General features: G+C 43.7%; 1 protein-coding gene across 7 annotated transcripts in view; it reads left to right on the top strand.

The window, feature by feature from the left end:
• The window catches only part of VWC2L (von Willebrand factor C domain containing 2 like), a 98,475-nt gene that overhangs the window by 34,208 nt on the left and 38,213 nt on the right, over positions 1-26,054 (top strand). For 2 of the 7 annotated variants that reach the window (XM_075000821.1, XM_075000820.1), the window contains one exon: positions 9,291-10,326. The exons of 2 other annotated variants lie outside the window; for them this stretch is intronic. In XM_075000821.1, the coding sequence (XP_074856922.1) occupies positions 9,291-9,311 (21 nt within the window). In that variant the 3' untranslated portion in view covers positions 9,312-10,326. Of the gene's footprint in view, positions 1-121; positions 470-9,290; positions 10,327-21,010; positions 21,197-26,054 lie in introns of those variants that run through there. 3 more of the 7 variants (XM_075000817.1, XM_075000819.1, XM_075000818.1) reach the window with 3 other exon arrangements.

The following is a 26,054-nucleotide window of genomic DNA, read 5'->3' as shown; positions in this document are numbered from 1 at the left end:
GAGTAGTGAACCACAGGAACAGTTTACCAAGGGTCGAGGTGAAGTCTCCATCACTGACCATTTTCAGAGCAAGGCTGGACGGTTTTCTAGAAGATCTCCTCTACGACTTATTGTGGTGAAGTTCTGTGTCTTGTGTTTTACAGGTCAGGTTAGATGATCGTTATGGTCTCTTCTGATCTTGGAATCTATGGAGCTATGAAATCCTTGGTACTCTTGAGTGTAAAAGTGTGGAAAGATAAGGAATGTGCTACCACACCCTCCAGCTCTCTCTAAGATAAGCTAAAATGAGGTCTTCGGGGAGAAGCCAGCTAGCCATATTCAGACCAAGCTGTTATTTTTGAAATTTCTGCTTCACCCAGTCAAATATTTCCTTCACAGATGCACTCATGGATAATTCTCTTTGACAGTCTTGCTTTACAGAGTGATACAATTTTTTTTGCTGCCCTATGACTTTTGTTTTCTAATAAAGAAAAATATTTCAGTGGGAAAATGTGTTGTGATCAAAAGCTTCAGCTTAGTCTCACTGCTTGTCTGCTTATTGTCCTATGAAGGCAAATGAAGGAGACTCAGGGAGATGATGATATCTGCAGAGCAATGTGTGGTGCAAATTTTCTTTTGAAAAACTTATACCTTATGAGTCTACTGGGAAAGGCCATTATTTTTAGTTAGAATAGGGCTGCATGTCCTTTCTTCTGTGCTTTCTTTTGTAAGCAGTGTAGCTTGCCTGTAACTGTGGCTGCCGTTAACAGGAGAATAATTTCCTTTTCGTACATTGAAAATGATTTTCATGCCTGTCTTAATTATGTGTTGCCAAGGGCAGAAGCGTTCTGCAGAAGTAAGGCTAATGCAGAAGTGCCTTGACTCTACCATACCTGACCCGATAAGCGGCAAATATCAATTCCTTTCCCCTGAATCCTAAACAAGCAGTTTGGGAGATTTACTCCTAACTGGGGGGCGTGGAAGAATAGAACCATTATCCTGTGCTTTGGAAAATTCCTTGCAGGGACCACAAAAGCTTGTTGTATCAGGCAGCTTAATCGATTTGCACATGCAGTAGGCAGAGTTGATTGCAAGGCTAACATTTGGGAGAAGACATTCGCTTTTTTTTCACATCCTGCCATCCACATTGTCACAGTGAAGTTTAAGGGCGATGGCTTCAGGTACTGCACAGGGTTTTTGGCTTCAGATGAAAGGTTACCAGCTTCCAAGTTCTCCAGGAGTGACAATATACAACTAGTGCCCCAAGTTGTTCTTTATCGTCATTCGAACTTTTCCAGACAAAAGTCTGTCAGCTATAGTTAACTTTCGTCTCTACGAGATTGTAAACTTGCCCACTATTATTAAAATCAAGTTCATGATGCCCATGGTCTGTGATGTCCCTCTTGCCCCATGGGCTTTGCTTTATCTCAGCAAGAAGACGACACGTTCCCTTTACACTCAGACAAGAGCAGCAACCTCTGTAAGCAAATTCCCATTAAAATGTCTCCAGAGCTTTTTTTCACCTAGGCCTTTCAGTAAGTACACTGTTGTAAGTACACTGTTTCTCATCTTCATGGCATGTTATGTCCCACGCTGTTGGGTCCTCAGTTTACAAAGTCCAGCATAAGGCTCTATTCACTTTTTATCACCACTACGTATTGCTAATTATGGGCAGGACTGCTGACGGGGGGCAGGGCAAGGGAGACCCAGGCCCCTTTGAACTGCCTGGCAACACCGCTCCATGCAGCTGTGAGGGTGGGGGAGCAGTGCCACAATCCAGGCAGCACGAAGGGCTGACTGCCCTTGGCCCCACCCCTTCTGCCCTTGGCTCCTCCCCTTTCACATGCACAAAGCTGGGGCCCCCTCCCATCTTGACCCAGGGCCCGTGGTGGCTGTCAGCACCACTCCTTATGGGTCAGAATTGTAGCTACACTAGCTAAGTGTCTTTCCCGTTGTCTCCAAACCTGCTGTCAGATTAGTCTGTTTTGTTTGTATCTTATCACCTAACATAATTTCCATCTGTACTCTCACCAAAGGCCTCACTTGACATTGGTTAGTGGTGCTTGAATTTCTGAGTGAGGGCCCCAGGCTCAAAGCCAGAGCTCCTGATCAGTGGACAGGACATTAAAAAGGTCTTTCCTAAGGATGACTGCTCTTTAAGGTGCCTTTAGTTCTTTTGAGTGCACTTTGGTAGCCCCTGTTTTTTCTCCCAGTTTGTTATTGTCCATTTCTTTTAATCTGGTTTAAACTGCTGTCCAAGTTAAAAGGGGTTCTTCTTGCTTTTGTCTCTGGTCCTTAATCATAGAATCATAGAACACTAGGACCGGAAGGGGCCTCGAGAGGCCATCGAGTCCAGTCCCCTGCCCCGATGGCAGGACCGACCACTATCTACACCATCCCTGATAGACATCTATCTAATCTGTTCTTAAATATCTCCAGCGAGGGAGATTCCACAACCTCCCTTGGCAACTTATTCCAGTACTTGACCACCCTGACAGTTAGGAACTTTTTCCTAATGTCCAACCTAAACTTCCCTTGCTGCAGCTTAAGTCCATTGCCTCTTGTTCTCTCCTCAGAGGCCAAGAAGAACAAGTTTTCTCCCTCCTCCTTATGACACCCTTTAAGATATCTGAAAACTGCTATCATGTCCCCCCTCAATCTTCTCTTTCCCAAGCTAAACAAGCCCAATTCTTTCAGCCTTTCTTCATAAGTCATGTTCTCCAGACCTTTTATCATTCTAGTTGCTCTTCTCTGGACCTTCTCCAATTTCTCCACATCTTTCTTTAATTGGGGTGCCCAGAACTGGACACAATATTCCAGCTGAGGCCTAACCAGCGCAGAGTAGAGCGGAAGAATGATTTCTCGTGTCTTGTTCACAACACACCTGCTAATGCATCCCAGAATCATGTTTGCTTTTTTTGCAACAGCATCACACTGTTGACTCATATTTAACTTGTGATCTACTGGAACCCCTAGATCCCTTTCTGCTGTACTCCTTCCTAGACAGTCTTTTCCCGTTCTGTATGTGTGAAACAGATTATTCCTTCCTAAGTGCAACACCTTACATTTATCTTTATTAAACTTCATCCTGTTTACTTCAGACCATTTCTCCAATTTATCTACATCATTCTAAATTATGACCCTATCCTCCAAGGTAGTTGCAACCCCTCCCAGCTTGGTATCATCTGCAAACTTAATAAGCGTACTTTCTATGCCAATATCCAAATCATTAATGAAGATATTGAACAGAACTGGTCCCAAAACAGACCCCTGTGGAACCCCACTTGTTATGCTTTTCCAGCAGGATTGAGCACCATTAACAACTACTCTCTGGGTACGATTAGCCAGCCAGTTATGCACCCACCTTATTGTAGCCCCATTTAAGTTGGACTTGCCTAGTTTGTCGATAAGAATATTATGCGAGACCGTATCAAATGCTTTACTAAAGTCTAGGTATACCACATCCACTGCTTCTCCTTTATCTACGAGTCTCGTTATCGTGTCAAAAAAAGCTATCAGGCTGGTTTGACATGATTTGTTTTTTACAAAACCATGCTGGCTGTTCCCTATCACTTTACTACCTTCCAAGTGCTTGCAGATGACTTCCTTAACTACCTGCTCCATTACCTTTCCTGGCACAGAAGTTAAGCTGACTGGCCTGTAATTTCCTGGGTTGTTCTTGTTCCCCTTTTTGTAGATGGGCACTATATTTGCCCTCTTCCAGTCTTCTGGAATCTCTCCTGTCTCCCATGACTTTCCAAAAATGAGAGCTAATGGCTCAGCTACCTCTTCTATCAGCTCCTTGAGGATTCTAGGATGCATTTCATCAGGCCCTGGTGACTTGCAGACATCTAATTTTTCCAAATGGTTTTTAACTTGTTCTTTTTTTATTTCAAAAACTAACTCTACCCCTTTTCCACCAGCATTCACTATGTCAGGCATTCCTTCAGACTTCTCTGTGAAGACCGAAACAAAGAAGTCATTAAGCATCTCTGCCATTTCCAAGTTCCCCGTTACTGTTTCTCCCTCCTCACTGAGCAATGGCCCTACCCTGTCCTTGGTCTTCCTCCTGTTTCTAATATATTTGTAAAAGGCCTTCTTGTTACCCTTTATGCCTGTAGCTAGTTGGAGCTCATTTTGTGCCTTAGCCTTTCTAATTTTACTCCTGCATTCCTGTGTTATTTGCCTATGTTCATTCTTTGTAATTTGTCCTAGTTTCCATTTTTTATAGGATTCCTTTTTAAGTTTGAGATCATGCAGGATCTCCTTGTTAAGCCAAGGCGGTCTTTGCCCATATTTACTATCTTTCCTACATGGGGAATAGCTTGTTTTTGGGCCCTTAATAATGTCTCTTTGAAAAACTGCCAACTCTCCTCAGTTGTTTTTCCCCTCAGTTTTTCCTCCCATGGGATCTTACCTACCAGCTCTCTGAGTTTACCAAAATCTGCCTTCCTGAAATCCATCATCTCTATTTTGCTGTTTTCCCTCCTACCAGTCCTTAGAATTGTGAATTCTATGATTTCATGATCACTTTCACCCAAGCAGCCTCCCACATTCAAATTCTCGACCAAGTCCTCCTTATTTGTTAAAATCAAATCCAGAACAGTTTCTCCCCTGGTGGCTTTTTCAACTTTTTGGAATAAAAAATTGTCTCCAATGCAGTCTAAGAACTTATTGGATAGTCTGTGCCCTGCTGTATTAGTGTCCCAGCATATATTTGGATAGTTAAAGTCCCCCATCACCACCACATCCTGGGCTCTGGATGATTTTGTTAGTTGTTTAAAAAAAAGCATCATCCACCTCTTCCACCTGGTTAGGTGGCCTGTAGTAGACTCCTAACAGGACATCACCCTTGTTTTTCACCCCTTTTAAACTAACCCACAGACTCTCAACACGTCCATCTCCTATGTCCATCTCCACCTCAGTCCAAGTGTGCACATTTTTTATATATAAGGCAACACCTCCCCGCTTTTTTCCCTGTCTATCTTTCCTAACCAGGCTGTAGCCTTCAATACCAACATTCCAATCATGTGTATTATCCCACCTAGTTTCTGTGATGCCAATAATATCATAGTTGTATTTATTTATTAGCACTTCCAGTTCTTCCTGCTTATTACCCATACTTCTTGCATTGGTATATAGGCATCTTAGATATTGATTTGAACTTTCCCCCCAGTTTTTTCCTGGCCCTCTTTTTACTCTGACATTGTTGCCCATGCTCCCTCCTACTTCCGACCCATCTCCCAGGTTTCCATGTTCTCCACTTACCTGCGGGCTTTGCTCCCCTGTCCCCGGCAAACCTAGTTTGAAGCCCTCCTCACCAGGTTAGCAAGTCTGTGTCCGAATATGGTCTTTCCCCTCCTTGAAAGGTGAACGCCATGGTTACTGGATTGGAGTATTGTGTCCAATTTTGTGCCCTCTACCCCCACTAAAAAAGGATGTGGATGCACTGGAGAGGGTCCAATGGAGGGAACAAAAATGACTGGGGGCTGGAGCACATGACCTACGAGGAGAGGCTGAAGGATATGGGATTATTTAGTTTTCGGAAGAGAAGGGTGAAGGGCAATTTGACAGCAGCCTTAAGCTTCCTGAAGGGGGGCTCTAAAGAGGATGGAGAGAGGCTGTTCTCAGTAGTGGCAGATGGTAGAACAAGAAGCAATTGTCCCAAGTTACAGTGGGAGATGTAGGTTGGATACTAGGAAAAACTATTTCCCCAGGAGGGTAATGAAGCACTGGAATGTGTTACCCAGAGAGGTGGTGGAATCTCCATCCCTAGATGTTTTTAAGTCCCAGCTTGACAAAGCCCTGGCTGGAATGATTTGGTTGGGGTTGATCCTCCTTTGGGCAGGGGGACAGACCTGATGACCTCCTGAGGTCTCTTCCAGCCCCAGGATTCTATGATTCTAATATCGCAGGGGGAAGAAAAGGAGAAGATGAGAGAAACTTCCCCATGTGCCGGACTATTTGAGGAGGTCTGAGTCCAGTGTTAGGACTTGAGGATTTGGCTCTTCCTTTTTAACATTAAACAAGCAGAACAGTGGTTAGTGCATTGGCCTTGTAACCCCAGGGTTGTGAGCTCAATCAATGAGGAGGCATTTCAAGGATCTGGGGCAAGTTAGATTTAAAAAAAATAACAATATCAGGGATAATTCCTGCTGTGAGGGTAGGGGACTGGACTTGATGACCTCTCAAGGTCCCGTGCAGTTCTATAATATAGGTATTTCTCCATATGTCTACACAGCAAAGCTCTGCTCTCGACCATAGAAGGCAAAAGGGATTTTTTTTCCTCTGTTGTTTTATGTTAGCTACAGTGTGATCTTTACCCGCTGCTCAAAATCGGTCCTGTTTGGTACAGTTCCATATAAGGTCTCTTACCCACTTCCGCTTCTCTGCTCTGCTGAAGAAAAAAAAATGTGTTTTAAAACCTAGACTGGTTGGGGAAGTATACTAGGGAGTGAAAACAAGGACAGGGCAAATAAGATTATGCAGTAAATTCCCAGAAGACTTTACTCTCATGAATTATAGGCACTGTTGTTAAAATTATATCCCAAAATAATTTTGACGTTAGCAAGAATTCATCACCGAGGTTTTGTGGCACGCCTGTGTCACAGAAATTAATTTAAAATCCAATAAAAGCCACCCTAGACTAGTCAACATTTTTCTCCACTAAAGTGTGAAATTCTTTTCAGAGCAAATGGTTTCTTACCTACTTCCATGCCCATTTATGCAGTTGCTAAAATATTAGACTGTGCCCTAGCATTTTCATTTTCAGGAGGGATAAGCAAAGTAAGTTTTATATGTTTCTGATTTGGGCTTTGGCTTTGAGTTTAATTTTTGTTGCCACTAACCTTCAAGAAAGTAATTAGTTACACACAACAAAACAGATGAAACCTAGCACATCTACAGTGAAATACTTTCCGGCAGCTGTAGTTCTTCACTCGCTGCGTAGACTACTGGTGAGAGTCATGATGAAATACTGGTTAAAGGAAAGATGTTTCATAGATAGTCTTGTCACTGAGTCTGTAATTAAAGTTTTAAATTATCACAGTTGAAGCAGATTTTAAAATACAAAGTCTGATCCTCTTGTCTATACACCAGTGAAGAGTCCCATTGATTTCAGCTAGAGTTTTGCCTGGTTAGACCAAGGTCCTGACAGTTATTTTGTACATATTTTTAATGAGCTATAAATATTAATAATTTCCTGCAAATATCCTCATCTTTGCACGCACTGGCACAAATTAATGTAAATAAGAAATTATTTCTTTGCCTAGAAATATACATTTTGCTTAAGCTTCTTTCTTAATTTACTAAGAATATAAACTCACTACTCATCATTTTGGAGTTTCAGTTCATTTAAAATAAGTATTCTGTGCACTGGCCTGTTTTTTTCCATGACATAGTTTGTTTTGCACAGAACATCTCCAAGCACCAGATCCAAAGTCCATTCAAATTAATAGGAATCATTCCTATAAGCTTCACATCTGGCCCTGAGTAAATTCTACGCACAGCTATATTAGAAGAACAAGGGAGGAGTGCTTGCTCTCCCACAAGTCTCTTTTTCTAGTAAACATTTTGCAGCACTGTATTTACGTTGGTCTTCTTTTCTGGGCAGGAGTTTTTAAAGGCCTCAAATACAGAGAAAAGTGCAACTGCTGGGGATGCCCTGCAGCCTTCTGCACCTTTGAGAAGTTCCTTCTTAGGTCTTTAATGAGCATTAGCACTTCTAAATGTGAGCAGATAACAGCACAGGGTGCAGCCAGGGCCAGAATGCCAAAGGTTTTAACCAGGAGTGGGTGTGATATTGTTTGGAAGGGTCACCTGAGTAATAAAAGACAAACGTTAAATTATTTCAAAGCACTCACCTTCCCTGGAACTCCCTGGCAGATCCTCAGATTTGTGAGAGTTCCCTCTCCCCGGCACTCCCCTCACACACTAATAAGAATATGTCTTGACTACATGGAAGATTGACCCAGTCAGTATCAATCTTCCAGGGTTACATTTCACATGCCTACTAGAGATATGCAAAATCAAACTGTCTGGGGTTGACAGTCGATCCCTGTACTCCTCAGTATTGTGAGGAATAAGAAAGTTGATGGGAGAGACTCATCGATTTCCCTCTGTGAGGACAGCCAGGTAAGTCAATTGTAGATATGTCAATTCCAGCTACACAATTGCTGTAGCTAGAGTTGCATATCTATAATCGACTTTAAGGTCTAGTTTAGACCTGGCCTAATGAAGGTAGGGTCAGACTCCTGTTGCCAATGTATTTCACTCCCAGTCCTGGGATCTTTCCTGAGCAGACAGGTTACTTCTCTGAATTAAGTCAAAGGGGCTTTTATGTGATGTGGACAAGTTTGTGCTTTCCAAGCTTCTTTTGATTCTTAATCTCTATTTGAATTTAGTCCTCCAGAGGTGATAACAAATTGATCACATTACTTCTCTCCTACAGTTATTTGAGTTTGTTTACTTTCATAAACTAAGCAGGGTTTAGATTGATAGTTCTGAGGATTGAAGAACTCCAGAGACAATCTAAATGTTATTGTAATGAATACTGGTGTTTCAATCAATAGGTGGTAGTCTCTGCTCCATGTCAGGTAAAAAAAATTCGTGTCCACCTATGCTGTTGGAGTGCAGCATAGTTTGACCTGAAAAGTCTTTAAGGATGAAAGCCACTGTGGGTGAATTGTTGATTATACTTGAAATGAACCTAATGGATTAAACATTGTAAGCAATAGAAGGAGTTTAACAATATTGACAAAAAAGATTTTCCTGTTTATATATATACAACAAAGCTAGCTATTATACTTAGATATGCCACAAGTTTAATACCCATTAATCCAATGCCTAGGTATTCAAAGTTACCAAAACTATATTTCAAAGGTAAAGTAGTCTGTATCTATTTGCAAAATGTAGGTTATTGAGTCGTCTTATCGTATTTCAGTGAGAATTCCACGGTTTCTGACATTGATAGCAGTTGAAAACCAAAACAGAATTGAGAACATTTTATGAAGGTTTTGAGAAAAAGAATAAGGTTAAGAAAGGAGCGTCATCTGCTGTTTAATTGTGTAAAACTATTGCAGGATAGAAAAGATGCAGAAAATAAGGTATAGAATGCAGACACAAAAAGAATGCCAGATTATTCATTTTTTCAAAAGCAGTGGGCTTGGAGCCCTGGAAAATTCCTTTAGGAAAAATAAAGGGCCAACTTTTAATTATTTCAGGAAGTTATAAAGAAAAACAGATTTTAAGATTCCACTCAGACAAAATGTGTACACTATGCTGACTGTGCACATATATTTTATTTGTGACAGGCCAGCTATGAGAGAAGATGAGGAAGCATCAGGCATGCTGGACTTTGTTTACACAGACCAATGATAAGGAGCAGCAACTGATAGGATAATATAGCCACAGCATTTTTCAGAGTGAATGAAATGATCATGCCAACCGACCGGCTTTTCTTATACCCTGTCAAACGCACAGTTCAAATGCCATGCTGATGGAACACTTAGGGCATGTCTTCTCTACACGGAAGATTGACCTGGTCAGGGTCGATCTTCTGGAGTTTGATTTTGTGCGCCTGGTCGAGACTCATGAAATCGACCTATCAGGGGTTGGCAGTCAACTTCTGTACTCAATATCGTAAGGAGTAAGGGAGGTTGATGGGAGAGTTTCTTCTGTTGACCTCCCTCTGGGAGGACAGCCAGATAAGTTGATTGTAGGTAAGTCGAGTCCAGCTAAGCAATCGCCATAGCTAGAATTGCATATCTACAATTGACTTTAATGTCTAGTAAAGACCAGGCCTTAGAAGACTTACCAATTTTCTGCCAGTGCTACTCCAGCAGACTGGGGTCATCTTTTATTTCAAAACCTCATCCTTGGCAATGTTGTGCTTACATAAAGATGGCTTCACAGTTCTGGATTTTCATGCCATTGTTTCAAACACTAGCAGATGCAACCTAAACAAATGGTAATACATCAGTGAACACCAATGAATGGCACATGAGTGCTGGTGTTGGAAGCCTGAAAGCAGAAGACAATGCATAACACCTCTTAGGCTGCTAATAGAATCTTTCAGCTAAAGTTTGTTGCGTTTATGAGATAGAGTGTAAAGTGTCATCGTGTTAATTCAATAAAAAGGACTACCTGATAGCTAGCTGAGGAAGAAGAATTCTGTTTAAAAGTTTGAATCCTAAATACCTTTTTGTATCTGTGTTTTGAGTAATTCTGAAAACCTCATTCAGCTGGATAATTCATGTGCATAAGTGCTTTGTTGGACTGATGTACTATGGTCTACTCTCCATAGACACAACTATTGGCAGCATTAACCAACATTATTTAAAATATTTTGAAAGGCAAATAAGAGTAAATAGAGAATAAAAGCATGAAAATACTGTGAGACATCCATGTGCTGAGCAGCTTTAAGAGAACAGCATAGAATTTGCCACCTTATAAATATGATATAAAGGGGAGATTGAAAGAGGTTCTCTGCGAGATCAGTTGGAGGAGAAAAACCTGTGTTTAGACAACAAAAAAAGACCTAAAGCAGCCAGATGTTGATGCGATGGTCCTACAGTTCAATCCCCACACAACACAGTGAATATTGGACTACATAAGACAGGAAAGGTAGCTACACTGCTACTGCTACGGATGCAGGCCGCCAGGAAAGAGCCAGTCCAGAAAATTCTGCATGAGGGAGACTGACAAAAAGTCTGTGCTGGACTTGAATTCGGAGCATTGTCTTCTTCTGGGTCCCCCTCACTGAGATAGCAGAGACATTATCCACATGAGGTCCCTGAGAAGTAGGAAAGGGTTCAAATAATTTGAACTGAATTAACGTTCATTAGGAATAGATACATTTGGAAATGAAGTTGCTTTAGAATTCAGCTTATTCTTTCTTAGGTAAGGGAACAGAATTATAAGTGCACACCTCTTACAAAACTACTGTTAGCAGCTGCTGCAGCTTCTTCTTCCATAATCATCTTGAAGAAGCTCCATCTTTGGTCAGGTTATGGGTTTATAAAAAGAGACTCTATTTTCAAGGCTAGATAGTTGGCGGCCATTTCATTTTTCACAACACCTGTGACAAGACTAAAAGAAACAGACAGATTGTGACCTTATTACTATCTCTTGTCTCTCAGTTGATGTTTTAATCCAAGGCATTTTCTGGGATGGTAGAATCTCCAGTCGCTCTGGAGGCATATTTGCAAACACTTACAGCAAGACAAGAAAACAACCATTTATCTATATTATTAGAATCAGAGGGGTAGCCATGTTAGTCTGTAGCTTTACAAATAACAAGCTGTCCTGTAACACCTTACAGTTTTATTTATTAGGTAACGAAAGTTCATGGGTAAGAAGTGGGTCTGACCCATGAAAGCTCATTACCTAATACAATAATTGGTTAGTTTTTAAGGTGCTATAGGACTGCTTGTTATTTGTGTGGCTGGAAGACATAATTGTTGTTACTGTAGCAATGAATGGGTAAAAGATTGGGCCAGATACTCATCTACTGAGAATTGTGGTCAGTAGAGCCACTTTAGTTTAACAGAGCTAAGCCTCTGGCCTGCTGATCGGTTTTAACTGAAGATGTGTGGATCGGTGTGGTCGCCAAAGAACTGATGCAGTACAGAGAGACTCTGGGAAATATGCCATACATGCTCTGATTCCTGGCTGTGGTAAGAAACACAGGTTGAGAGAAGGCCATGTAGATGCTTTGTGTAAAAACTTGAGAACCACCAATAATCATTTCCACTGAGAAAAGTCTTCCGATTCTACCATCTCCCTATCTCCAGAGCACCTCAAGCTCAGGTTGGAAGCATAGTTGTGCTGACAGAACAGGAGAGGTTCAAAAGGTACTAAAATTAAAGCAGGCCATTCACTATTGTTCCCAGAGCAATCAAATCACCTGTGCTATTTAGGAGAGTATGAGTCATGTTTGTATCCAGCTTTACTAAAGGTCGTACCTCCCCAGTCCAGCTCCCTCGGGACAGGAGCAGTCCTTGACGAGGGATATTGCCAGATCACGGATGGTCAATGACCTTGGGGCTCCCCTTCTGCCTACCAGCCCCAGATACTTTCCAGACTTCCCACTGGCTCCCCGACCTCACGGTTCCCTGGCCGCTCCCTGCCCCATAGCTTCCTAGCTGCTCCCTAGCTGACTTCCTAGCAATGCAACTTTCCAGCCCTGCTGCTCCCTGGCCAGCTCCCCAGCCATCACGGCCCTGCTGCTCACCGCTGTCTCTCCAGACACTGGGGCCCTCTGGCTTCTTCTCCCCAGCTTCCCTCTTCTTCCTCCTCCGGGCGGTTGGTGGGGGCTCCAGCAGGGGCTGTGTCCCCAGCCCGGTGTTCTGGCAGAGGCTCAACCCCTCCATTGCTGCAGCGGGGCTGGAGAGGACCCTGGCCCATCTCCCAACCACTACTCTGGCCCCAGCCCCTGTCCTGCTGATACATGTCCAGCCCCAGCCCCAGCCCTGGGTCTCTCAGATCCTGCCACATCTGTAGTTATGCTGGATGATAGACAAGAATCCAAATATGCCTATATATAATTTCCCCCAGTTAGCTCGATTTACCTAAATAGTTTTGCACCTTATAACTCCACTTGGAGCTAACTAACCTGATCCTGTAATGCGTCAGTTCCCCTCACTTCCATTACAGCTGGCAGGAACTGAAAGTACCTGCAAGACTGGGCATCTTGCAGGATTGGACCATCAGAATATATGTAAAAAAAAGAGTTGTTATTATGAGCCACAGCAACTGTGGCTTTAATTACATCTTCTTGCCCAATTAAAACACAAGAAAAATGACAGGCAATGGCAATTTCAGATTGCCTGTTTAATTTCACCTCTGTAGTTCTGAATCTCATTAGCCAAAGTCACGGCATTTATCAGGTTTCTCGTTTCTCACTTGCGATGCAAAATATAGCAATGCCCCCTTCCCCCTCTCATCTCATAACATTAAAAAAAGACTCAGAAACTGGGAGCAAGCACTCCCCCGATTGATTCCTCATTCTGTAGCTGAGTAGAATAGAGAAAATCCTCTGCAGTCAATTTGCAGTGTTTCAGTGCAAGAGGATCACGATGGATCTTTTAAATCAATGGGTTTGATTATACATGTTCTTACCCAGCAAGCCCAAGCTGCTAGTTCTCAGAAGGACTGATCCTGTGAAATCATACTATTTCACATTGGACCAGCCTCCTTGGAGTCAGTGGCAGTATGGCTTGCTGGCAGAAGTCATGTCTGTAGGATCCAACACCTCACTGTTAGTCCCCAAAAAGTGAGAAACCAGCATGCAGGCTGACAGTGGGGTCATAATACCAGTTTTGCTACAGCCTAGTGATTGCAGATATACTCATAAAGGTTCAGATCAGGTCAGATGCCAAAAATTAATGAAAGCATTTAGTTTGCCTTTACTTGACTTGTGTCCTCTGATTTGCACAGGACTCTCATGCCCTCATAATGCTGCATGCAAAGGCAGATGAGAGAAATTTTGGTTCCTTTTCAAGCAGCGTCATACAAACAAGGAACGCATTCCAGGAAATGATGAGCTGTAATTATAAAGGGCCAGGAAAAACTGTGATTAAAAATGAAGACCTGTCTATTAGACTGGCAATTACTTTTATTCGCTATGTGCAGCATCAAAACCACCTTTTTCAACTGCCTTTCCCCCACCCACCCCGAGCTGCTGTATTCTAGCATAGCCATGTGAATTCCAGGGCAAATACACCCATTTCCACCACTGGAGGACCCAGCCCTTTGTCTGGTTTCAGTAATAGCTTTGAAATGAATTAATAAGAGCTGAATTTCCTGGGACAGGCCCTCAGCTGGTGGAAATCAGCATAGATGACCAATTTATACCAGCTGCAGAGCTGGCCGCTAGACCTCCCATAACATTCAGGACAGCTGGGACAGAGGTTCTGCCGCCTTAGGCTGGAGGAACGCTGCATTGGTTAATACACTGAAAGGCTGCCAGAGAGAATTACACCAAGACACCCAAAGGCTATACCCTTAGTGCTATGCAGAAGCCACATCCACTGCAACCGGGGAAAATAAACTGCCTCCCCGGTGGGGGATGTAGGATGTGCAGTCCTCAAATAGCAGGGGGAGGTGAAGCAGCAGCACTGTGTGGTGGAGATAAGAAAGGATAAGACAGGTGGGAAAATGGAAATACCTTCCCCTTTCATGACCTATATAATGCAGCCCCCGATGGAACATTTCCCTGCCGTGACCTGGTGTCACAGCGTGAAAAACAGAGTTGAATACCACTGCACAAGTGCAATGGAGTCTTTGCACCTTTTTAAAAGATTCACTCTCTCTTCAGGAATTTGCATACTGAATAGCAATGAAATCTCTGAAGTTCCCATTGGCAGATGGTGCTGTCCTGAACCAGCCATTCTTTGTTACTCTCAAGAGCAGGTTTCCGAAGGCAGGTGGGCTCTGTTCTTTGTGCTTAGTGTGGTCTAAGAAATGCTTCCTGCTCCTTCCATTCTACCCCAGCAGGTTCAAGTTTGATCAGACACAAGCCCCACTTCTAAATTCAGCTTAAATAAACCATCAATCTCATTGTGAAGCCAGAAATGAGATTGGAGGAGACCGCTGGTAATTGGAAGCACAAACAGTAACCAGTGGCAACTCCAAGTGTGATGCTATTTGACTTCCAGATACGCAACGTCAGCCTGGATCTGACATGACACTCAGCAAACAGGCAGTCATCCCTCAGCCTCTCACTGCGCATGAGAATCAGGCCCACTGTTTATTTTCAAGGACAGCTCCTTAGGTTTGTTAAAGGTTTGGCTAAATGTAACCAAGTGACATTGTATCTCTGTTAACAGGCTGGTTTGCACTGTCTAAGAAAGTGGTTTTCAACCAGTGTGCGCACTGGTGTGCCATTAGAACTGTCCAAGTCTGCCGCCAAATTTCATCAATTGCCCATCACTGTGGCTCTTTGCAGCGCTATTGCGGTGGAGGGGGAATTGACGACCCCAAGCTGGCTGGGGCTTAAGCAGCAAGGCTGCCTGAGTCCCCACTGGCATGGGCTTTGTCAGTTTCCCCTGGCTCTGGTTCTTTGCAGAGCTGCCGCGAAGGGAAATGCTCACCTCCTCACCTCACAGGCCCCCTGTGCATGCCAGGAGGCAGCTGAAGTGCTGCTTCCCATCCTGAAAAAGCTGGCAGGGAGTCCGCCTCCACTCCCTGCTATGAAAAGGGCCGGGGGGAGGGCGGGGGGAGCTGGGACACAGTTTAAATGCTGCATCCTGGCTCCAAGGGGCTGGCAGGGAGGGGAGCTGCTTTCAGTGGTTAGTGGTTTACTCAACATCCTAAGCATGGTGTCAAGCAGCTTTTGCAGATGTGTCTGTGCTCGATGTCGAAGACGGTGTGTTCTGTGGTGGATCTGAAACCTTAATACGGTTGATCCTTGTTTAGCTTGATAGGTGCATGACTGTGTTGCAAACCTCTCTAGTAAGACTGTAACCACAGTAAATATAAATGAATATGATGTTTATAACCAGTCAGTCCAGCTGAAGAAAGTGGGGGTGCCATTGAATGGTTTGTCTTGCTGAAGTGTGCCGTGTTATTGACAAGGTCCTGGCTGGGATGACTTAGTTGGGGTTGATCCTGCTTGAAGCAGGGGGCTGGACTAGATGACCTCCTGAGGTCCTTTCAAGCCCCCTGATTCTGAGAGTCTATGATTGAAAAAGCTGGATGCCGCTGGCTAAGGAGACTTGGGTTGTTTGTGGATGTAGTAACTGAAGGGTGCAGTTACTCAGGAGAGTTTGCAGCACAACAGGAGGTGTATCTGCTGATTTGACTGCAGCTATACATTTTTTAGCCAGCAGTTGTTTTAACTGGGGAAGCAGTGCAGGTGACACCAGGGGATACATTGCAAATTTAAATGTCACGGTATTGATCTGCTGCAGAGTTTCTTGACTGATGGTTTTCAACCCGCAGAGGGGTCATGAAAGGCTCTTGGGGAGGAATCGTGAGGTGAGGGAAATTTTATTTTAATTCTAAAGCAAAGAAAGTTTCCAAAACAGCTTTGGGGATGGGCAAAACCTTCAACGTTTGTGAGCTCAGCTATGTTAGTGACTGGAATAGCAGCTCCCCCTTTTAATGCATGGGGAGTTAATTGTCTGCCACTGGCTCACTCCATGATTCCCTGCACGTCCTTACCCATCAGGGACAACTATTCTGTGTCCAGCTCTTGAAACACTTTGGGTGCATCTACTCTGCGATAAAAGACTTGAGAAGCGGCTGTGGTTGTCTGGGTCACTTGACTCGAGGTTAATGGCTCAGGTTGGAGTAAGGGCACCGAGATCCTGCAAAGGTGAAGGGGCACTCTTTGCCCTGTAGTCCCAGCTCTGCAAGCCCAAGTCAGCTGATCTGGGCTCTGAGGCTCAAGGATTCTATCTCAGTGGTGACGTATGCACATGCTGAGTGAAATTATGCAGGCTTGTCATTGTCGTCAGTGAGATATTCTTTACTCTTGTGGTGAATGTGAGGGTGCGGGTCATGAAAACGTTCAGCATTGACTTAGGGCTCACCAGGATGCAGATGTGTGGAAACACTGATCTACTGGAGCTTGATGGCAACTTAAAAGATCTCCAGGACATTTACTTCCTGTGCAATGGGAGCTGAAGTCCTGTCTGCGTTGAGTTCCATCATGAGACCACTTCACTCAGGCTCTGCACCTTGTCCCATCTTTTACATGGTGCAGAGTGGGTGAAGAATAGTACCAAATTAGAAAGGTACAATTTTGCCCATAGCTAAATCGATCCATCAGGGTAAAGGCATCCATGAATCTGGCCCTGTATCCTTTGGAGACAGCTTCTTGCAACATGAGCTACTTAGATTTGATGAATGGCTCTAGGTGTCATGTTCCCAAGCCATCTCAATCCTTTGTCCACCATGTCAGATTTTGCAGTTGTGCATTTCACCCCGAAGCCCACAGATTAAAATTGCTGGAGCAACTGAGAATTTATGTTGCCAGAGAGACTTCTGGGACAGGAAAAAAAGAAAACAAACAAACAAACAAAAAACACCTCCTGCAACATCAGCTGGTGTGACCTTACCATTTATATGGTAGCTTTTAAATGTGGTCAAGTATGTTGTGTTATGGACAATATTTTACTTCTCATTAGTGCTTTTGCTAGAATCTGACCTCTTACAATGTCTCTGTTCAGCTCAGAAGATGCCACTGAGCTCTTTGTTGCAGTGTATTTCTGGCTAAAAGATTACCTTGAACTGCAGAGAAAGGGTTTTGTAAAGTGAAAGGTGTTTGCTCATCAGCACAGGCGACGAGAAGGAGAAAGATGGGACGATGAGATTCCAGTTTAGAAAGCTTGATATTAAAGCTAGCCCAGCAGAGCCCCCAAGATCATTAGAATGAACTGCAGAGCCCAGCAGAGCTAGACAATACGCCACAGAAGCATTTAGTCTGGCTGCCTGATTGCTCTCTTGTGATACCGTGGTTAACAATCCCATGCTGTAACATATGTGGCTGACACTTTGAGAACCTGCCATTTATTAAGAAGTTCAACCAGGCTCCCGGCAGCAAAAGTCAGCCTCCAGCCAGCTGGGCAAGAGTGGCCAATAGCATATAAGAACCAGCCCTAATCAGCTCCTTGTAATGAAGGTAGAACTAGATCAGTTTCAAAAGTGTTACCAGCACAAGGGTGACATGCAGAGAAGACTCGGCCTTGATAGAATTGAAAAAGGAATGTACAGTGGAGGCACTATGGCTGTGGTGTCCCAGGATAAACAGGCTTTCTTTAATTGTTATTCCACCCCACCAAAACCAGGCTGCTTCAACAAACACGGTGGGGTCCAAAAATAAATCGACTGGCTGGTTGGCGGGCTGGAAGAGGTCAAGGAAGGCTTTCCTTGAAATGATGGCATGACCTGTCTTTTAAAAGGAATGGTTCCCTGGCATTATGCTGCTGTTTAGACAGCAGCAGTCAGTGTTCCCTCTATTTTTCCCACCCGTGGGCGGAATAAATTTTATGTGCACCAAGGCACAAGTGGATGTGCACCACCAGTAGAAACATGCTCTGCCCAGTGTGGTGTTCCTTTGGTCAGCGATGTTTTTCATTACAACTCTTTGGATTCTGGCCTTTGTTGCAGTCCCAGTTAAGGAGTAAAAGAGGAGAAGAAAAAAGAAAAGAACCCAAACATCTAAAGTGACTTTTGGGGCTGGCATGTTTTCATCCTCCAAGGTCAAAGCTGATTTCATTTGGAAAGGGTTCTGCTGGCTTTTGCAGTTTTGGCTGGAGCAGTAGCCCTTGCCATATGTACAATGGCCATCTGGAAATCTGCTCTTCACTTTAGTGAGCATTATATCAACTTGCCTTGAGACTCGGTTGACACACTGGCAAGGCCATTTCTTTTCAGGGGTTGTATGAATTGCATCCCTCTCCAGCTGACTTCAAGCCCTACTGATATCCAAAACAGAATGGTAACACATGTAAGAATCCGTGAAGGGTGCAGCCACATACTGAATACAGAATACATCCCCCAGTGTTTCTGTATACTCTTTCTTTTTACAGCCACGTAGTTGCTGAGTTCTGCTTTTGTTGCATACATTCAAGACTATGCATCCTTCTTTCTTTCTCCAGCTTAGGAAAGGCTGGAAGGTATAATCAGGTCCTTCCACAGTACTTAATTAGCTATAATTAAAGGCATCTACACAAAGCACCAGCTTTTTGATGCCTATTCTTGTGTTACATTGCTAATGAATTAAGTAATTAATTGGCATTGAACAATACAATAGAAAACATCAGCCTTTTAAAGAGAAACATTTTACTTTTTTGTAAAAGCATCAATGTGGCATCTAAGAAAAACATGAGACTTTGTAATAAGGGGAATGAAAACCCTCACAGCATGTGTGGCTTTTGGGCTTTTTTTGCAATGTCAGAGTAATTTCAGAATAGCAGTGGAGGTCACTCATGGCTTTACTACAAGTCCTCTGCAAGGGGTGTTATGTTATGATGATGGAGGAGCAGTGTAGTGTCTGTATTGGTGCATCTATATTGGGCTTGTACATTGAGGGAGTGGAGCCAAAGTGACTTTTGGCTGCCTTCACGCCTGCGAAGGACAGGCCATATAGCAGTCCCATTAAACACTGGTCCCAGAATCATGAGGGCCAGGCCCTTCCACTTTTTACTGAAAAAAACTCATAAGAGCAGAATTCATGCCCCTGCGGATTAATTTCCCTGCAGAAAAATAGTTTCTGCGGGGAATGTGCTGCAGTTACATCTTTCCACCACCAGGGGCATCTGTGTGGCCAAAAGAAAAGGCAGCTGACTTAAGCTATGTCTATGCGAGGCAAAGTAAGTCGACCGCAGATACTCAGTTCTAGCTATGCCAATTGAAGTGTCTGTGCTCAGCTTACTTGGCTGTCCCTGCTGAGGAGGTCAATCTCCCATCAACCTCCCTTACTTCTAGCTTCTTCCAAAGAGCACAGGGGTCAGCTGCAACCCTTGAGAGGTCGATTTCATGTGCCCCTACTAGACGCGTGAAAACAAATGCCGAAAGATCAACCCTGAGTGGGTCAGTTTTCCAAGCTAGTGTAGACGTAGCCTTAGAGCCAGAACAGCCAGCCCTGGAGAGGGAGGCAGTACTTTGTCTTCACATCCCCTCCCACTTATATAAAAGCTCCAAAACCCTTGCTTCTACCCCACTTCTCACCGTTTGCTTAGGAGGTCCCAGGGAACATGTTTACTTCCTTGCACCAGCACAATCTGCTTCATGACCCTTCATCTATCACCATGAACAAAGCATCAAAATCTGGACTAAACATTGAGCTGGTTCAGAGATTTGGGTGCTGCCCTTAGACGCAGCAGAATTGATTTCAGTTCCTTGCTCTGCAAAAGGTTTCCTTGGGAAGTCACATGAGCCCAGATTCTTAAAGGTATTTAAGTAGATGCCTAAATAACTTTGAGGATCTGGCTCTTGGTCTCTCTCTACCTCAGTTCCTCATCTGTACAATGAGGATAATAGCATTTCCCTGCTTCACAGGCGTGGGGTGAGGATAAAGGTCTTTGAATACTGTATCAATGAGACAGAGGCATATGAATGTCACTGATAGATTTGAATTGGTTAACGTAATTCAAGGATCATTCCTTAAAGAAGACAAAGATCTTGAAGGGTTCTTAAAAAAATCTGAAATTTATCAAAGGAATACCATGGTCTGAGCCTGATTCTCCTCTGCATTGCAACTTGGGTAGTCATTGGTTACAGGGCAAACTGGGTACAAAACTCCACCAGATCAGAATGGCTTGTTTGCCTCTCTGCATAGGTACATATGGCTACAAGTGTTGCCAGGCACTGGAATAATCAGTCCCTTTGCATTGTAGTGGTGCCCAAAATGACTGGCACACAGAGGTATGCCCCATTTCCAGTTGGTTATTTAATTAATTGCAACTACTTCCCCAAAAAGTGGCATATGCTCATTTTATTTGATCAGCAACCTGACTCGCTGCATGGCATTGCAATAGAGCAATATGGGAACATCATAAATCTTATTAATTGCCTTTGAAAGACAAGGCCTTGTGGAGGAAAACCTGGTGGGGAGGAGTGTTGAGCCACAGCCTTACTGAAAGCTGTTAGCTGCATTCTCTAGCCTGAGGCAAAATGGGCCCTGAACCTATTCACCTGGGTTGCCTAATTGTTTGGGCCCCATTGATGCCAGTAAGCATCTTTCCACTAATATCAAAGGGCTTTGGCTCAGGCCCTCGCAGCCAAACCCTCCACCAGACTGACTAAAAGGTCTTAGCATGGGAACGGGTCCTGTTGTAGTTTGGCTCCTGAGTTCTTCCACCTTCAGACCACTCAGTGCTACATCCAGGCCACTGCTGACACCCTGAAGTGTCCGGCATATTAGCCTCGTCAGCCCAGGCTCACCATCCCTGAGGGTGTTTGGCCACAAGGTGCCCTCATTCCTGGTAGACCTGGAGCCTCTGCCTCATCTCTCTCTCTCTCTCCAAATCACACAGCACGTGCAGCCTTAACAATACCATCCTGCCTGTCTCCCTCTCCACAGTGCTCAGAATGACAGGCGACTGGAAGGCCTTGTGAAGTGTTCGTTTCCAGCACGCACATTTCTCTGAAGTGCCCGGCACTCCAGAAGGCACGTGTGAATCAGCACACACTGTGCTCTTTTGCGTTCCCTTGCAGGACAGGTTATTGTGACATTCCCAAGCTCCTGCAATCCACGCTGTGGAACGTTGCAGATGGATTTAGATGCAGGCCTCAATAGACATTTAGGTCTGGAGGTGGTCGTCTCTACAAGTTACCCCGGCACTTGGGACTGTCTAACATTTTAACTAATGCAGTGATGAATGGTCTGAAGAATGTGAAAAATTGACTAATTCAGATGCTTCTAATAGTACAGCTTGAACCTCCCTGGTCTGGCACCCTCAGGACCTGAACAGTCCCAGACCAGGGATTTTGCTGGATGAAGGGAGGTCAGTGCCCACCCATGTCCTCCGGGCCCCATTCCTTGGCTTCCCTCTCAGCTGTCACCCACAATGATCACAAATAAAAAAAAATTGAAGATTAATATCACTCGCAGTCAAGATGACACAAACACAATGAAGTGCACCAACTGACAGGGAAGAGCTGGTGGCTGAGCGAAGTACGTAAGCCTTGCACATGTGCACCGCTGTACTCAATGCTTTTATTTCTCCTGCTCCCCTTCCCCCAGGTTCCCGCAGCTGGGGCTGCCAGCAGGCCCCACATCTCAGCCAACTCCCTGCTGCAGAGCTGCCTGGTTCCCCTAGGCCCAGCCAGGTCCCCAACGCTGGAACTGCTGGCAGAGTTCCATGCACCAGCCAACTCCCAGCACCCAACCTGGGGGCTGCCAGAGTTCCCCAGCCCTGGTTGGTTCCTCAGATCTGCAACTGCCAGCAGCGCTCCAATGCCCCACTGGCTGTCATCTCCAGGGCTGATGGGGTTCCCCCAGCCCAGCTGAGTCCTGGGGCTGGAGCTGCCAGCAGAGCACTGGCTGTGCCATATTCCTCTGTGGATGCTCAGACAAAGGTTGGTTCTTTGTTGTAGTGAAAATTATGTTTGTACATTGAAAAATAGACATAAATGTACATGCTTCATTGTAGCGAAAATTTGTAAATCAGAAGTTTGTAAATTGAGGCAAAGGTGTAATCAATCACTGCAACGACTTTTTTACCAATGCTGCTTCATGTAACAATAGTACGTTAATTAGCTGCAGTTCCATTAGTAAGCCAAGGTTTGCAGTGGTTCATCTGGTCCTGGAATGCAGAACTCCTTCATGTAAGTATGTTTAAATTCTGCTGGTGCCACTGTTTTTCAAAAAGTTTATTTATTTTTGGTGTTTTAAGAAGAATTGTTCCAAAACTGGCATAATCATGGTTTCCACCTCATTTATAGCCAGTATAAAAAAATTTCATAAACTGTCATACGCAGATGTAGTTGTGGAGTCAGATTCAATTTGGGCTTTCTGCTGACTTGACTTGCAGCCAGGACCCTAACATACATCATCCATGATTGCCTTTAAAGGAGGAAATACAGCTTTAATTCATATGCTGAATGTATTAGTATTTAGTTAAAAGATACAAAAATATTAGCTGTTCAAATCATTACGTTTTCAACTAATACATGACTGTGATGCTGAGGAGTTGGCTACCCCAGAAAGGAACAAGAAATTCTGAGTCAGTGCTGGAACTCCCTTGTTCACCTGCTCCTTTAGGTGTGAGTAAAGCTCTCAAGAGCAAAATCCCACTGCCTTTGACTTTAGTGAGCGGGGGTTTCAACTTGCTATCTTCACGAACATGCAACCACTGTTGACTTCTGTCAGAGCTACATTTGTATAAGAATGGCAGGTCCATGCCACATCATACCAATGGGATTGTTTCCAAGAGCTGTAATGCTGTAATATTAGAGCCAACTGATACCACAGTAATGAGTGTGGTACAAACCCCTGGCAGAGAGGCAGATGTTTCCGCTATTGAACATGTGAACGACTGACTTTGGCCTTTGTTTGAAACAGCAATATCGAGTATGTCTTTGCTATACAAAAGATCAGCTGGGTCAGGGTTGATCTTCCTGAGTTTAATTTCATGCATCTAGTGTGGATGTGCAAAATTGAACCATTAGGGGTCAACAGTCAACACTTGTACTCCTCAATATTGTGAGGAGTAAGGGAGGTCAGCAGGAGAAACTCTCCTTTCAACCTCTTTCAGTGAGGATGGCCAGGTAAGTCGATTGTAGATAAGTCGATTGCAGCTACACAGTTGTTGTAGTTGGAATTCACAGAATCACAGAATTACAACTCTCCAATCAACTTTAAGGTCTAATGGAGGCCTTAGACACCTCAGCTGGTGGTGTTTTGACTTTGATGGAATACATAACCCCAGAATTCTCTGTTTAAGATGTCATTGTTTTAGCTTTCTCTTTTGCTGACTGTTTATACAAGCCAAGGAGCTGCCCCCAGCTGAGGATCTGGTACTAAGCCACCAATGGGACATCAACAGTGTTACGAGGCTTTATAAAAGAAGGCCAGATTCTGTTCCCTTCACGCATTCTGAGTAGTACCTTGCTGTTCAAGGAAAGAGGGGGACAGATAAGAAAAAGTCCAGGAGAAAGCAACAAAAATGATTAAATCTCTAGAAAATAAGACCTTTGCTGATTTTTTTAAATGGGTTTGTTTAGTCTAGAGCAGAGATGACTGGGATCAGGGGAGGAATGTAACAGTTTTCAAGTACGTAAAAGGCTATAAGAAGCAGGAGTGCAAAAATGTTGCTCATTATCTTCTCACGGTGGGAGAAGAAGCAGTCAGCTTTAATTGCAGCAATGGTGGTCTTGGTTGGACATCAGGAAAAACTTCCTGTCAGGGTAGTTAAGCAATTGAATAAATTGCCTAGGGAAGTTGTGGAGCTTTTCACAAGTGAGTTAGATAAATACCTGGCAGGAATGTTTTAGATAATATTTAGTCTTGCCTTGAATGAAAGGGAATGAACTGGAAGAAGACCTCTTGAGGTTCCTTCCACTCCTACACTTTTGTCCAGAATGAAAAAGGTTAGCAGAATCTGTCCCATTATGAATTATAATAGATTGACACATTTCTATATATTAAAGAGATATGACCTTACTGGCATACTCATACAAGTAGGCCTTATTCATGTGTGTAATGCCATTGATTCCAAATGGGCATACTTGCATGAACAAGGGTTTCACTAAGTATAAGCATTTGAAGGAGTGAGAGTTCTATTTATATTTCAGTGCCTTGTGGTTATAAAGGTCATTCTTAGTTTGCTCATTTTGCCATACTTCATATTGTTCCTGGTAACTTTATCATTTTATTTCTAATTCCTTACTTTTACATGAAGTTAAAAAGAAAACTTCTGCCATATTTAATCTGCACTTTCCATGCTAGAGTTTGTTGGGGATGCAGCTATTTAGACAAATTTGTAGACATTTATTACATACCTTGAATGGTATAATGGCCCTGGAGTAGGTGTTTAGCCTGCTGCTAAAATCTTAATGATAATCTTAATAATTCTCAAAATGAACATTATTCACCTAAAGGGCTGTGCCATCTGCAAAGTGATCTTATTAAATACTTCTGTGTCCAAGCACATTTTGAAGTACAGGTTGTTTAACCGATAGATTGTTGTGTGTTAACTGCTTTTGAGTGGTGATAGTTTGACCTGTAAATGTATATATTTAAATGTGAATAGTAAAAATCGGATTTAAAAAGTACAAATTGCTGCTCTATGTGCAAACTGGCTGCTTTTCAATGGACATATCTTGGCAACTTGTGCATTTCTTAATCAAGATTCGCCTCTTCCAGGCTGTCTAAGGTATGCGGACACTGTTCCCATTAAAAATCAATGGTGTGCAAATCGCCTTGGTGACTTTGGAAACGTCAGCCAGCATTTTATATAAAAACAACCTCAAAAATACAATAATAGATTAGTTCATCTCTCCAGAGGATTCTGATCTTGAGACATGGGTCCAGATTGTCAGAGGTAATTAATTGCCTAAATCCCATTGAAACCAGTGGAAGTCATTTACCTTATGGGGAACTTATTTACCTTTGCACATCTGGGTCTTGATTTCCCTCAGCTTTGATGTGTGCTGTTAGCACTCAGCACTGTAATGGCATGGTTAAATGAAGTATATGGTTCAGCCATGAGAAGTATGTAGTGTAGGTAAGGGATTATTAATAGGTCATTATTTATGTGTGTTGAAGTAATGCTTAGGAGCCCTAATGTGGACCAGGACCCCCATTGCACTAGGTGCTGTACAAACAGAACAAAAAGTCCCTGCCCTGAAGCACTTGCAGTCTGCTTAGTTTTGTTATTTAACTAACAGTGTCCTTTACTTGTCTAGTACTGTTCACCTGAGGAATTCTGTGTGCTAAACCATTGGTTTTCAACCTGTGTGCCATGAAATTTTGTCAGTTTCCCCTCGTCAGGGCTCTGCAAAGAGCTGCCACCGGTGCAGCGGGAGGTGGGACATTGACAACCCCCACACCAGCTGGAACTCAAGCAGCAAGGCTGCCTGAGTCCCACCTGGCATGGGTTTTGTCAGTTTCCCCTCACAGTGGTTCTTTGCAGATCCACCATGAGGGAAAATACCAACCCCACAGGAGCCTGGTTGTGCCTGGAGGCATCTGAAATGATGCTCTGTGACCTGAACAGGCTGGCGGGGAGCCCCTGTCCCCTCCCTGCTATGGCAAGCAGGGAGGAAGGCCAGGAGCGTGTTGGAGCTGGGACGTGGTTTAACTGCCAGGGAGGGGAGCCTGCTCTCTGGATTCCTTCCCCACCACACACATTGCAAGTAATTGAGTAACTGGTTACTCGATTACTCAATATCCCATTTGATCCCTGTTTAGCTTGTTGTACACACTGCTGTGTTGCAAGCCTCTCTAGTAAGCCCATAACCATAGTAAATGGGATGTTTATGAGCAATTGATTCAGGTGAAAAAAAAAAGTAGGTGTGCTGTGGAATTGTTTGTCTCATTGAAGTGCGCCATGTCCCTGAAAAGGCTGGGAACCACTGTGCTAAATCCTGATTAACCCTCATGACCCTATTGCAAGGTGATA

Source organism: Carettochelys insculpta, chromosome 8, assembly GCF_033958435.1.
Source record: "Carettochelys insculpta isolate YL-2023 chromosome 8, ASM3395843v1, whole genome shotgun sequence".
Taxonomy (NCBI): domain Eukaryota; kingdom Metazoa; phylum Chordata; order Testudines; family Carettochelyidae; genus Carettochelys; species Carettochelys insculpta.
This window is presented reverse-complemented; position numbering and strand designations above follow the sequence as displayed.